The sequence below is a fragment of the Lonchura striata genome, chromosome 39 (genome assembly GCF_046129695.1).
Source record: "Lonchura striata isolate bLonStr1 chromosome 39, bLonStr1.mat, whole genome shotgun sequence".
In the NCBI taxonomy this organism is placed as follows: domain Eukaryota; kingdom Metazoa; phylum Chordata; class Aves; order Passeriformes; family Estrildidae; genus Lonchura; species Lonchura striata.
Window position 1 is genome coordinate 1,238,425 of NC_134641.1, and position 15,022 is coordinate 1,253,446.

Below are 15,022 nucleotides of genomic sequence, written 5' to 3' on the forward strand. Positions count from 1 at the left end.
CCAAAAACCCCTAAAAAATAAAAAAATGCCCAAAAAGCAACAGAAATACACCAAAAAAACCCAAAAATGCCCCAAAACCCCCAAAATTCAGGGAAACGAACCCAAAACCGTCTGAACATCCTAAAAAAAGTCCAAAAAAACCAAAATTCCAGAAAATGACCCCAAAGCCAAACGTGCCAAAAATACTGAAAAAAAAACCCAAAACCCCATAAAAATAACCCAAAATAACCCCAAAACTCACTGAAATAATCCAAACCACCCAAACACCACAAAAAAGTGGTAAAAACCCAAAAAAACGCCCCCAAAAACTCCCAAAATTCAGCAATTGAACCCAAAACCGTTTGAATGCCCCCCAAAAAATCCCCAAAATTCCGGAAAATGACCCCAAAACCCACCCGAAGGTGCCAAAAAAAATAAAATAAATACAATAAAACCCCCCCGAAAAACGGCAAAATTCGGGGAAACCGCCCCAAAACTGCACCGTGCCCCCCTCTAAAAATTCCCCAAAAATCCCCAAAATTCCCCAAACTCCCGAAATGACCAAAAAGGCCCGAAATGGCCCAAATTTCGCACCGTGCTTGAAGACCCCGATGAGCAGCGACTTGTCGGCCTCGGGGTCCCACCAGGCCTCGGGCACCTCCAGCGGCTCCAGCAGCGGGAAGCTGATCTGCACCTCGCTGGGCCCCGAGTTTGGGGTCAGGGAGCCCGAAATCGGGGAGAACGACCCCAAAATCGGGATCGGGGACCCCGAAAATGGGGAGAGGGAGCCCGAAATCGGGGAGAGGGAGCCCGAAATCGGGATTGGGGACCCCGAAATCGGGATCGGGGACCCCGAAAATGGGGAGAGGGACCCCGAAAATGTCCCAAACCCCGGGAATTGCCCAAAATCCCAGGAATTGTCCCAAACACTGGGAATTGTCCCCAAAACTCTGGGAATTGCCCAAAATCACGGGAATTATCCCCAAAACCCCGGGAATTGTCCCCAAACCCCAGGAATTGTCCCCAAATCGTGGGAATTGTCCCCAAAACCGCGGGAATTGTCCCCAAAACTCTGGATTTACCCAAAACCCCAGGATTTGTCCCCAAACCCCGGATTTGCCTGAAACTGTGGGATTTGCCCAAAATCGCGGGAATTGTCCCCAAATCCCAGGAATTGCCCCAAAACCACAGGATTTGTCCCCAAAACCGTGGGAATTGTCCCCAATCCCAGGATTTGCCCAAAACTGTGGGAATTGTCCCCAATCCCGCATTTGTCCCCAATCCCGGATTTGTCCCCAATCCCAGATTTGCCCAAAACCCCGGAATTTGTCCCCAATCCCGGATTTGCCCAAAACCCCGGGATCCGTCCCCAAAACCCCGGGATCTGTCCCCAATCCCGGATTTGTCCCCAATCCCGGAATTGCCCAAAACCCCGGGATCTGTCCCCAAATCCCAGGATCTGTCCCCAATCCCAGATTTGTCCCCAATTCCGGATTTACCCAAAACCCCAGGAATTGTCCCCAATCCCGGATTTGCCCAAAATCCCAGGATCTGTCCCCAAATCCCAGATTTGTCCCCAATCCCAGATTTGCCCAAAATCCCGGGATCTGTCCCCAAAATCCCGGGATCTGTCCCCAATCCTGGATCTGTCCCCAATCCCGGGATCTGTCCCCAATCCCGGATTTGCCCAAAACCCCGGGATTTGTCCCCAAATCCCAGATTTGTCCCCAATCCCGGATTTGCCCAAAATCCCGGGATCTGTCCCCAAACCCACAGGATTTGTCCCCAATCCCAGATTTGCCCAAAATCCCGGGATTTGTCCCCAAAAGCGGCTCACCTGGCGCTGGCGCCGGCCAGGACGCGCTCGGCCGCGGCGCCGATGACGTCGTGGCGCAGAACGTGCAGCGCCCGCAGGCGGTGCAGCAGCCTGGACACGCACGGACACGCGTGGACACGCGTGGACACGCATGGACACGCACGGACACGGGATGGACACGGACACGGGATGGACACACGGACACGGGACATGGGATGGACACGGATGGACACGGATGGACACACGGACACGGACACGGACACAGGATGGACACACGGACACGGATGGACACGGGACACGGGATGGACACGGGATGGACACGGATGGACACGGGATGGGCACGGGATGGACACGGGATGGACACGGATGGACACGCATGGACACGGGATGGACACGGATGGACACGGATGGACATGGGATGGACACGGATGGACACGGATGGACATGGGATGGACACGGATGGACATGGGATGGACACACGGACATGGGATGGACACACGGACACGGATGGACACGGGACACGGACATGGACACAGGACGCAGGATGGACACGAGATGGACACGGGATGGACACACGGACATGGGATGGACACGGGATGGACACAGGATGGACACACGGACACGGGATGGACACGGGACATGGACACGGACACGGGATGGACACACAGACACACGGACACACGGATGGACATGCAGTCATGGGACGGACACACGGACACGGGACGGACACACGGATGGACACACGGACACGGGATGGACACGGGATGGACACAGGGACACACAGACACAGGGACAGGTCATGGAATGACCCCAAAAACCCCAAATCCCACAAAATGACCCAAAATCCCCAAAACCAACCAAAAATCCCCAAAAATGACCCCAAATCCCCAAAAATTACCCCAAAATCTCCAAGAATGACCCAAAATCCCCCAAAACGACCCAAAATGGCCCAAAATGGCCGTTTTTTTGCCTCACTTTCCGGCCTGGTGGCGCAGGTGCTTGCGGAAGGCCAAACCCCAGGGGAACAACCCCAAAAACAATCCCAAAAACCCCCAAAATTACCCCAAAAATCCCAAATTTCACAAAAATCACCAAAACGACCCAAAACACCCCAAAATGGCCCAAAATCCCATATTTTGCCTCACTTTCCGGCCTGGTGGCGCAGGTGCTTGCGGAAGGCCTCGTCCTGCAGGAGCCACTCGGCCGCCGGCGCTTCCGGAACCTTCGGAGACTTTTTGCCTTTGCGGCCGCGCGGCGGCGCTGGGGGTCAGCCGGGGGTCAGGGGTCAGCCGGGGGTCAGGGGTCAGCCAGGGGTCAGGGGTCAGCCGGGGGTCAGGGGTCAGCCGGGGGTCAGGGGTCAGCCGGGGGTCAGGGGTCAGCCGGGGGTCAGCCGGGGGTCAGGGGTCAGCCGGGGGTCAGGGGTCAGCCGGGGGTCAGGGAGGGGTCAGGGGTCATCGAAACCAACCCAAGCCAACCCAAAATGTCCCAAACCCACCCAAAACCACCCAAAACCCACCCAAAAAGTCGCAAACCCACCCAAAATGTCCCAAACCCACCCAAACCAATCCAAACCCACCCAAAATGTCCCAAAACCACCCAAAACCACCCAAAACCCACCCAAAATGTCCCCAAAATCACCCAAAATGTCGCAAACCCACCCAAAATGTCCCAAACCAACCCAAAACCACCCAAAATGTCCCCAAATCCACCCCAAATGTTCCAAACCCACCCAAAATATCCCAAACCCACCCAAACCAATCCAAACCCACCCAAAATGTCCCAAAACCACCCAAAATCCACCCAAAACCCATCCCAAATCTCCCAAACCAACCCAAAATGTCCCAAAACCAACCCAGACCCACCCAAACCCACCTAAACCCACCCAAAATGTCCCAAAACCACCCAAAATGTCCCAAAACCACCCAAAATGTCCCCAAATCCACCCCAAATGTTCCAAACCCACCCAAAATGTCCCAAACTCACCCAAACCCACCCAAAATGTCCCCAAACCACCCAAAATGTCCCCAAAACCACCAAAAAAACACCCAAAATGTCCCCAAACCACCCAAAACGTCTCCAAAACATCTCCAAACCCCCTGAAGATGTCTCCAAACCCCCCCAAGATGTCTCCAAACCCCCCCAAGATGTCCCCAAACCCCCCCAAGATGTCTCCAAACCCCACCCAGCCCCGCCCACGCCCCCGTGGCGCTCACCGGGCGCGGGCCGGGCGCGGCCGTTGCGGCCGGGCGCCAGCAGGGCGCCGGCGAAGGCGCGCGTGCCCTCGTCGCCGCGGAAGTGGCGCAGGCAGAAGAGGACGATGGCGCGGGCCAGGCTCTCGGCGTCGCGCTCCGACACGCGGCGCCGGAAGCGGCCCTGGGCGGCCAGCTCGCGCCAGCGGCCCCACCTGTGGGCGAGCGGGGCAGCGGGTGGTCAACCGGGGCAACGTTGGGTCAATGAGGTCATTGAGTGGTCAACCAGGTCATTGGGTGGTCAACCAAGGCAGCAGGTGGTCAACCGGGGCAACGTGGGGTCAACCAGGTCAACATTGGGTCAACCGGGTCAACGTGGGGTCAACCGGGGCATTGGGTGGTCAACCAGGTCATTGGGTGGTCAACCAAGGCAGTGGGTGGTCAAGCGGGTCAACATTGGGTCAACCGGGTCAATGTTGGGTCAACCAGGGCATTGGGTGGTCAACCAGGTCATTGGGAGATCAACCAGGTCATTGGGTGGTCAACCAGGGCATTGGGAGATCAACCAGGTCATTGGGTGGTCAACCAGGTCATTGGGTGGTCAACCAAGGCAGCGGGTGGTCAACCGGGTCAACGTTGGGTCAACCAAGTCAACGTTGGGTCAACCAGGGCATTGGGTGGTCAACCAGGTCATTGAGAGGTCAACTGGGTCAACGTTGGGTCAATGGAGAGTCAATGACACCAACGTTGGGTCCACTCAACCGATGGTCAATGGAGAGTCGGTGAGGTCAATGTTGGGTCAATGGAGAGTCAATGACATCAACGTTGGTCAATGGAGAGTCAGTGAGGTCAATGTTGGGTTAATGGAGAGTCAATGACACCAATGTTGGGTCAATGGAGAGTCAATGAGATCAACGTTGGGTCAATGGAGAGTCAATGACACCAACGTTGGGTCCACTCTACCGATGGTCAATGGAGAGTCAATGAGGTCAACGTTAATGAGGTCAATGTTGGGTCAATGGAGAGTCAATGACACCAACGTTGGGTCAATGGAGAGTCAATGAGATCAATGTTGGGTCAATGGAGAGTCAATGAGATCAACGTTGGGTCAATGGAGAGTCAATGACACTAACGTTGGGTCAATGGAGAGTCAATGAGATCAACGTTGGGTCAATGGAGAGTCAACGACGCCAACGTTGAGTCAACCCAACCAACGGCCAACAAGAAGCCAACAAAGTCAACGCTGGGCCCGCCGCCCGCGACTCGACCTCCCCGCGACCCCTCGGCGCCGCCGCGCACCCGTAGACCATGAGGTGCTTCTCCACGCGGGCGCAGTCGCCGCGGCCGAAGGGCGGCGCGGCCGGGCCGGGGCCGTGGGGCGGCGCGGCCGGGTGGGTTTGGTGCTGGTGGCTCTGCTGGTGGCTCTGGTGGTGGTGGTGGCCGCGCCGGGAGCGCGTGGCGCGTTCCAGGCGCTCCAGCTCCTCGTCGCTCTCCAGCTCCGAGAAGTCCACCAGGTCGTCGTCGCGCAGCGTGCTGAAGTGGCGCGTCTGCTTCCGCACGCGCGGCGTGTCGATCACCAGCGTGTTCTGGCGGAAACGGCAGAATGGCGCGAAAATGGCCCAAAAAAGCGCCGAAAATCCCAAAAATAAACCGGAAATACGGAAAAAGGACAAAAAAATCCCAAAAAAATACCGAGAATCGGCCCAGATTGGATCCAAAATGGCCGCCGCACCAGATTTGATCCAAAATGGCCACGAGTGACCAGTGAGTGACCAGTGAGTGACCACTGAGTGACCAGTGAGTGACCACAACCCCAAAAATGACCCAAAATTCCCAAAAATGCCCCAAAATGGCCGAGTGACCACTGAGTGACCACCACTGACCAGTGAGTGACCACGAGTGACCACTGAGTGACCAGAACCCCAAAAATGCCCCAAATCCCAAAAAATGCCCCAAAATCCCCAAAAAATCCCCCAAAAATCCCCAACTTGACCCAAAATGGCCACTGAGTGACCACTGAGTGACCACCACCCCAAAAGTGCCCCAAAATTCCCAAAAATGCCCCAAAATGGCCACAAGTGACCACCACTGACCAGCGAGTGACCACGAGTGACCACTGAGTGACCACTGAGTGACCACGGAGTGACCATGAGTGACCACGAGTGACCACAACCCCAAAAATTCCCAAAAATCCCCCAAAAATCCCCCAAAAATCCCCAATTTGCCCCAAAATGGCCACTGAGTGACCACGAGTGACCACCACTGACCACGAGTGACCACGAGTGACCACGAGTGACCGCTGGCCGCTCCCACCTTGCTGTTGAGCAGCTCCAGGTCCAGCTCGGCCTTCTTGGCCCACTTCTGCCAGAAGTTGGGGTCGTCCAGCGCGATGTCCGAGCGGTTCTCCGACGCCACGAAGCTGGCCTGGCGTGGAGGTCACCACCGGTGGTCACCAGGAGATGCTCCAGGACCACCAGAAACCACCTGGTCCCACCTGGACCTTCTCTAGAACCTCCAAAAACCACCAGGAGCTTCTCCAGGACCACCAGAAACCACCTGGACACACCTGGACCTTCTCTAGAACCTCCAAAAACCACCTGGACCCACCTGGAACTTCTCCAGGACCACCAAAAACCACCTGGACCTTCTCTAGAACCTCCAAAAACCACCTGGACCCACCTGGAACTTCTCAAGGACCACCAAAAACCACCTGGACCCACCTGGACCTTCTCCAAGACCACCAAAAACCACCTGGAGATGCTCCAGGACCACCAAAAACCACCTGGACCCACCTGGAACTTCTCCAGGACCACCAAAAACCACCTGGACCCACCTGGTACTTCTCTAGAACCTCCAAAAACCACCTGGACCCACCTGGAACTTCTCCAGGACCACCAAAAACCACCTGGACCCACCTGGAACTTCTCCAGGACCACCAAAAACCACCTGGACCTTCTCTAGAACCTCCAAAAACCACCTGGACCCACCTGGAACTTCTCAAGGACCACCAAAAACCACCTGGATATGGTCTGGGGCCACCACGAGCTTCTCCAGGGTCACCAAAACCACCAGGAGCTTCTCCAGGGCCATGAAACCTCATATGGACCCACCTGGAGATGCTCCAAGACCACCAAAAACCACCTGGAGATGCTCCAGGACCACCAAAACTACCTGGTCCCACCAGAACTTTCCCCAGGACCACCAAAAACCACCAGGACCTTCTCCAGCCCCACCAAATCTCACCTAGACCCACCTGGACCTACCTGGACCTTCTCCAGTCCCACCTAGTCCCATCTGGACCTTCTCTAGAACTTCCAAAAACCACCTGGTCCCACCAGGACCTTTGTCCAGGACCACCAAAAACCACCAGGTCCCACCTGGGCCCACCAGGACCTCCTCCACCCCACGTGGTCCCACCAGGACCTTCTCCAGCCCCACCAGGACCTCCTCCACCCCACGTGGTCCCAGCAGGACCTTTCTCCAGCCCACCCCACCCCACGGGGCGGACCTTGGCGAAGGTGGAGCCCTGGCCCTGGCTCTCGATGGTGATGGTGGTGGAGCGGCGCAGGAGGATCTGCTCGATGTCCTCCTCGCAGAACTTGGCGCCCTCGTCGTCCTCGTCCATGATGGCGGCGTAGGCGCCCTTGCGCAGGAGGTCCTCGATCTCCTTCTTGGAGAACTGCTGGATCTGGGGGACAACCCAGCGGGGACCTCAGGGAGGATGGGACAACCCACCGGGGACCTTGGGGCAGATGGGGGACCTTGGAGAACCTCAACTGGGGGGACCTTGGAGAACCTAAAGCTGGAGAACCTCAACTGGGAGAACCCTGAGGAACCTCAACTGGGAGAACTTTGAAAAACCTAAAGCTGGAGAACCTCAACTGGGAGAACTTTGGAGAATCTCAGTGTGGAGAACCTTGGAGAACCTCAACCTGGAGAACCTCAACTTGGACAACCTTGGAGAACCTCAACTGGTAGAACCTTGGAGAACCTCAGCGTGGAGAACCTTGGAGAGCCCCAACGTGAAGACACTCAAAGGAGAACCTTGGAGAACATCAGTGTGGAGAACCTCAACCTGGAGAACCTCAACTGGGAGAACTCTGGAGAACCTCAATGTGGAGAACCTCAACCTGGAGAATCTCAATGTGGAGAACCTTGGAGAACCTAAAGCTGGAGAACCTGAACTTGGAGAACCTTGGAAAACCTCAACATGGAGAACCTCAACCTGGAGAACTTCAACTGGGAGAACCTTGAAGAACCTCAATGTGGAGAACCTAAAACTGGAGACCCTCAACTGGGAGAACCTTGGAGAACCTCAACCTGGACAACCTTGGAGAACCTACACTGGGAAAACCTTGGAGAACTTAATTGTGGAGAACCTTGGAGAACCTCAGTGTGGAGACCCTCAACCTGGAGAACCTCAACTGGGAGAACCTTGGAGAACCTAAAGCTGGAGAATCTTGGAGAACCTCAACTGGGAGAACCTTGAGGAACCTGAACCTGGAGACCCTTGGAGACCCTTGGAGACCCCCGTCCCACCGCAGGGCAGGAGATGACGCACCCCGGCGATGGCGCCGTCGCGGCCGCTCATGGACTGCAGCACGGCCTTGTCCAGGCCCAGCTTCAGGCTGGCCTTGTCGAACATCTCGCGCTCGTAGGAGTTGCGCGTGATGAGGCGGTAGACCTTCACCGCCTTGCTCTGCCCGATGCGGTGGCACCGCGCCTGCGCCTGCCACGCCGGGACAACCGGTCACCGTGGGTCACCGAGCTCCAGGAGATCCCGTCCCACCACCACAAACCCCGGGAGATCCCATCCCACCACCCCAAACCCCAGGAGATCCCGTCCCACCACCACAAACTCATGGAGAACCTCATCCCACCACCCCAAACCCCAGCTAGACCCCACCCCACTAGTCCAAACCCTTGGTAGTTCCCATCCCACCTCCCCAAACCCCGGGGAACCTCATCCCACCACTGCAAACCTTTGGTAGATCCCATCCCACCACCCCAAACTCCACCCCATGACCCCAACCCCTTGGTAGACCCCATCCCACCATCCCAAACCCTTGGTAGATCCCACCCCACCACCCCAAACCCCTGGAGAACCTCATCCCATGACCCCAAACTCAACCTCACCACCCCAAACCCTTGGTAGACCCCATCCAACATCCAAAACCCTTGGTAGATCCCGTCCCACCACCCCAAACCCTTGGTAGATGCCATTCTAGCACCCCAAACTCCACCCCGCGTCCCCAAACCCCTTGGTAGACCCCACCCCACGTCCAAAACCCCACATAGACCCCATCCCACCATCCCAAACTCCTGGAGAACCTCATCCCATGACCCCAAACTCCACCCCACCACCCCAAAACCTTGGTAGATCCCACCCCACGTCCAAAACCCCACATAGATCCCATCCCACCACCCCAAACCCTTGGTAGATCCCATCCCACCACCCCAAACTCCTGGAGAACCTCATCCCATGACCCCAAACTCAACCTCACCACCCCAAACCCTTGGTAGATCCCATCCCACCACCCCAAACCCTTGGTAGATCCCACCCCACCACCCCAAACCCCTGGAGAACCTCATCCCACCACCCCAAACCCCACCCCACGTCCCAAAACCCTTGGTAGACCCCATCCCACGTCCCCGAACCCTTGGTAGACCCCACCGCACGTCTCCAGGCCGCACCTGGAGGTCGTTCTGGGGGTTCCAGTCGGAGTCGAAGATGATGCAGGTGTCGGCGGCCGTCAGGTTGATGCCCAGCCCGCCGGCGCGCGTGCACAGCAGGAACACGAAGCGGTCCGAGTCGGGCCGGCTGAAGCGGTCGATGGCCGCCTGCCGCAGGTTCCCGCGCACGCGCCCGTCGATGCGCTCGTACGGGTACCTGGAGAAGACCCCGAGGTCACCGAGGTCGCCCCGACCGCCGACGTCTCCGTAACGATGTCGGGACGCGGCGCCGTGCGCCGGGAACGCTTTGAGGATCTCCGGGAGGTTCTCGGAGAAGGTTGAGGGACCACAGATGGTCCACGTGGAGGTTCTGCTGAGGACCAGGAGGTCCTCACGGAAACGGGGAGGGCCCCACGGGGGGTGGAGGTCCTCAAAATGAGGGAGAACTTCAGGAGTTCTCCGTGGAGCTTCAGAACATCTCAAGTGGCCCTCAAAGCTCCTCCGTGGAGCTCCAGAACCTCCAAAGATCCCCAAAATCCCAGTTTTTCCCCAAAAACTCCATTTTTTCACCCAAAATCCCCATTTTTCCAGTTTTTTTCCCAAAACCGCCATTTCTTGCACCGTTTCTGGATGAGGAACTTCTCCAGAACATCGAACCTTCCTCCTCCCCGGTTTTCCCTTAATTCCTCCACCAAAACCCCACTTTTTCCCTCAAAAACCCACTTTTTTCACCCAAAATCCTATTTCTTCCCCAATTTTTCCCATTCTCCCCGTTTTGTCCCAAAATCCTCATTTTTCCCACTATTTCTGGATGAGGAACTTCTCCAGAACATCGAACGTTCCTCCTCCCCTTTTCTCCCTTCTTTTTTTGCCCAAAATCCCATTTTTTCCTCATTTTTCCCCCTATTTTTCTCATTTTTTCCATTTTCCCCCATTTTTTCCCAAAATCCTCATTTTTCCCACTATTTCTGGATGAGGAACTTCTCCAGAACATCGAACCTTCCTCCTCCCCATTTTCCCTTCTTTCCTCCCCCAAAATCCCATTTTTTCCCGTTTTTCCCCCAATTTTTCTCCAATTCTTCTAATTTTTCCCTATCTTTCCCCATTTCTCCCCATTTTTTCCCAAAATCCCTGTTTCTCACACCATTTTTGGATGAGGAACTTCTCCAGAACATCGAACGTTCCTCCTCCCCGTTTCTCCCTTCTTTCCTCCCCAAAATCCCATTTTCTCCCCGTTTTCTCCCCGTTTTTTCCCCAATTTTTCTAATTTTTCCCGTTTTTTCCCAAAATCCCCGTTTCTCGCACCGTTTCTGGATGAGGTAGTCCTCCAGGATGTCCAGGCAGCGCACCATCTGCGAGAAGACCAGCACCTTGTGGCCGCCGGCGCGCAGCCGGGGCAGCAGCTTGTCCAGCAGCACCAGCTTGCCGGCCGAGCGCACCAGCGCCTGCAGCGCCAGCTCCGGCGGCGCCGGCGCGCCCGGCGAGGCCCGCAGCTCGGCCACGATCTGCTCCTCGGCGCCTGGGGGGACAAGGGGACCATCGGTGACCAGCCTGGACCAGCCCTGACCAGCCCCGACCACAAGGAACCATCAGTGACCATCAATGGTTCCATCAAACCATCTTGGAGAACCTCAACTGACCAGCCCTGACCAGCACTGACCACAAGGAACCATCAGTGACCATCAATGGTTCCATCAAACCATCTTGGAGAACCTCAAGTGACCATGAGTGACCATCACTGACCATCAATGACCACCAGTGACCAGCCCGGACCAGCCCTGACCAGCCCTGACCACAAGGAACCATCATTAACCATCAATGGTTCCATCAAACCATCTTGGAGAACCTCAAGTGACCATGAGTGACCATCACTGACCATCAATGACCACCAGTGACCAGCCCTGACCAGCCCTGACCAGCCCTGACCAGCACTGACCACCACTGACCACAAGGAACCATCATTAACCATCAATGGTTCCATCAAAACATCTTGGAGAACATCAACAATCATCAATGGTTCCATCAAACCACCTCTCAGAACCTCAATTGACCATGAGTGACCATCACTGACCATCAATGACCACCAGTGACCAGCCCTGACCACAAGGAACCATCAGTGACCATCAATGGTTCCATCAAACCATCTGGAGAACCTCGTATCAATATGAACTCAGGTGTGTCTGTATCTGCTCCCAGGTGTGCCCAGGTGTGTCTGTGTGACCTCAGGTGAGTTCCCAGGTGTGCCCAGGTGTGTCTGTGTGACCTCAGGTGAGTTCCCAGGTGTGTCTCTATGAACTCAGGTGTGCCCAGGTGTGCCCAGGTGAGTTCCCAGGTGTGCCCAGGTGTGTCTGGATGTGTCTCAGGTGTATCTCTATGAACTCAGGTGTGCCCAGGTGTGCCCAGGTGTGCCCAGGTGAGTTCCCAGGTGTGCCCAGGTGTGTCTGGATGTGTCTCAGGTGTATCTCTATGAACTCAGGTGTGCCCAGGTGTGCCCAGGTGTGCCCAGGTGAGTTCCCAGGTGTGCCCAGGTGTGTCTGGATGTGTCTCAGGTGTATCTCTATGAACTCAGGTGTGCCCAGGTGAGTTCCCAGGTGTGCCCAGGTGAGTTCCCAGGTGTGCCCAGGTGTGTCTGTGAGTGCCCAGGTGTGTCTCTATGAACTCAGGTGTGCCCAGGTGCGCCCAGGTGTGCCCAGGTGCGCCCAGGTGCGCTCACCGTTGATGAGGTAGGGGTGGTTGCAGCACTTGCGCAGCTCCATCATGGTGTTGAGCAGGTTGGGCACGTTGCCGTGCCCGGCGCCGCGCGCCAGGTGTGCCCAGGTGTGTCTGTGAGTGCCCAGGTGTGTCTGTGTGACCTCAGGTGAGTTCCTGGGTGTGCCCAGGTGTGCCTGGATGATCTCAGGTGTGTCTGTATCTGTTCCTGGGTGTGCCCAGGTGTGCCCAGGTGTGCCCAGGTGAGTTCCCAGGTGTGCCCAGGTGTGTCTGTGTGATCTCAGGTGTGTCTGGATGATCTCAGGTGTATCTCTATGAACTCAGGTGAGTTCCCAGGTGTGCCCAGGTGTGTCTGGATGTGTCTCAGGTGTATCTCTATGAACTCAGGTGTGCCCAGGTGAGTTCCCAGGTGTGCCCAGGTGTGCCCAGGTGCGCCCAGGTGCGCTCACCGTTGATGAGGTAGGGGTGGTTGCAGCACTTGCGCAGCTCCATCATGGTGTTGAGCAGGTTGGGCACGTTGCCGTGCCCGGCGCCGCGCGCCAGGTAGGCGAAGTTGCGCTCCAAGATGGCGCGGTAGAGGCGCTTCTGCGCGTTGGTCAGCTCCACCTCGATGATGGTCTCCTGCTTGGGCGCCAGGTTCTTCTCCACGTCCTCCTTCAGGCGCCGCAGCATCATGGGCTTCAGCAGCGCCTGCAGCTTCTGCACCTGGGGGGGACAGCACACCTGGCACACCTGGGCACGGCTGGCACACCTGGCGCAGTGCCCAGGTGTGGCTATCAGAAGTTATGGGCGCACCTGTGCTACCTGGGCATGGCTAGGAGGGGTTATGGGCACACCTGGCACACCTGGCACACCTGGCGCAGGTTTGGGGAGTGCCCAGGTGTGGCTAGGAGGGGTTATGGGCACACCTGGGCACGGCTGGGAACACCTGGCACACCTGGGTGAGGTTTGGGGAGGGACCAGGTGTGGCTAGGAGGGGTTATGGGCACACCTGGCACACCTGGGTGAGGTTTGGGGAGGGACCAGGTGTGGCTATCAGAAGTTATGGGCACACCTGTGCTACCTGGGTGTGGCTAGGAGGGGTTGTGGGCACACCTGGCACACCTGGGCACAGCAGGGACAGGTCCAGGAATGGTTCAGGTGTGGCTAGGAGGGGTTATGGGCACACCTGGCTGAGGTGACTGCCCCAGGTACTGCCCCTACGTGTCCCCAGGTACCCCCAGGTGTGCCCAGGTACCCCCAGGTGTGCCCAGGTGCCCCCAGCTGCCCCCAGGTGTGCCCAGATATCCCCAGGTGTGCCCAGGTGCCCTCTGGGTACCCCCAGATACCACCCCAGGTGTGCCCAGGTGTGCCTAGCTGCCCCCCAGGTGTGCCCAGGTGCAGCCAGGTGTGCCCAGGCTCCCCCAGGTACCCGTCCAGGTGCCCCCAGGTGTACCCAGATGCCCCCCAGGCCCCCTCAGGTGCCCCCAGATATCCCCAGGTGTGCCCAGACCCCCTCAGGTGCCCCCAGGTGCCCTCAGGTACCCCCCCAGGCCTACCCAGGTGCCCCCAGGTACCCCCAGGTGCCCCCAGGAGCCCCCAGGTGCCCCCAGGTACCCCCAGGTGCGCCCAGGTACCCCCAGGTGCCCCCAGGTGCCCCCAGGTGCCCCCAGGTGCCCCCAGGTACCCCCAGGTGCGCCCAGGTACCCCCAGGTGCCCCCAGGTACCCCCATGTGCCCCCAGGTGCCCCCAGGTACCCCCAGGTGCCCCCAGATACCCCCAGGTGTGCCCAGGTACCCCCAGGTATCCCCAGGTGCCCTCAGGTGCCCCCCAGGTACCCCCAGATACCCCCAGGTGCCCCCAGATACCCCCAGGTGTGCCCAGATACCCCCAGGTACCCCCAGGTACCCCCAGGTGCCCTCAGGTGCCCCCCAGGTATCCCCAGGTACCCCCAGGTGCGCCCAGGTGCCCCCAGGTGAGTTCCCATGTGCCCCCAGGCCTACCCAGGTACCCCCAGGTGCCCTCAGGTATCCTCAGGTACCCCCAGGTGCTCCCATGTGCCCCCAGGTGAGTTCCCACGTGCCCCCAGGTGCCCCCAGGTACACCCAGGTGCCCCCAGGTGCGCCCAGGTGAGTTCCCAGGTATCCCCAGGTGCCCCCAGGTGTGCCCAGGTGCCCCCAGGTGCCCCCAGGTGCTGCTCACCTGCTCCTCGGTCTTGAGGTCGCCGAAGTCCTTGAGGAACTCGGCCTCGGACGGGAACTGGGCCGGCTCCAGGAAGTGCAGGAGGCTGAAGAGCTCCTCCACCGTGTTCTGGAGAGGAGTTCCTGTCAGGAGAACCTTGTGCTCCTGCAGGTGAGACAGGTGAGACACACCTGAGACACACCTGAGACAGGTGAGACACACCTGACACAGGGAACACGCCTAAACACGCCTAAACACGGCTGCGACACGGCTCAGAGCTCCTCCACCGTGTTCTGGAGGTGACACAGGTGAGGGACACGTGGGACAGGTGAGAGTCAGGTGACACACCTGGGACAGGTGAGGCACAGGTGACACACCTGGCACACAGGTGACACACAGGTGACACACCTGGCACACAAGTGACACACAGGTGACACACCTGGCACACGCAGCCCCGCTGGCACCTGTCCCACATCACCTGGAGCATCCCCGGCAT

General features: G+C 57.9%; 1 protein-coding gene across 1 annotated transcript in view; it reads right to left on the reverse strand.

Moving 5' to 3' along the window:
* The window catches only part of LOC110481137 (chromodomain-helicase-DNA-binding protein 8), a 57,330-nt gene that overhangs the window by 21,164 nt on the left and 21,144 nt on the right, over positions 1–15,022 (reverse strand). Inside the window, exons 14-25 of the mRNA XM_077789911.1 lie at positions 14,548–14,691; positions 12,816–13,071; positions 10,963–11,176; positions 9,679–9,874; positions 8,546–8,713; positions 7,493–7,672; positions 6,298–6,408; positions 5,284–5,570; positions 4,009–4,199; positions 2,941–3,055; positions 1,817–1,906; positions 574–677 (exon numbers count right to left, since the gene is read on the reverse strand). Of these exons, the coding sequence (XP_077646037.1) occupies positions 574–677; positions 1,817–1,906; positions 2,941–3,055; positions 4,009–4,199; positions 5,284–5,570; positions 6,298–6,408; positions 7,493–7,672; positions 8,546–8,713; positions 9,679–9,874; positions 10,963–11,176; positions 12,816–13,071; positions 14,548–14,691 (2,056 nt within the window). The remainder of the gene's footprint in view (positions 1–573; positions 678–1,816; positions 1,907–2,940; positions 3,056–4,008; positions 4,200–5,283; positions 5,571–6,297; positions 6,409–7,492; positions 7,673–8,545; positions 8,714–9,678; positions 9,875–10,962; positions 11,177–12,815; positions 13,072–14,547; positions 14,692–15,022) is intronic.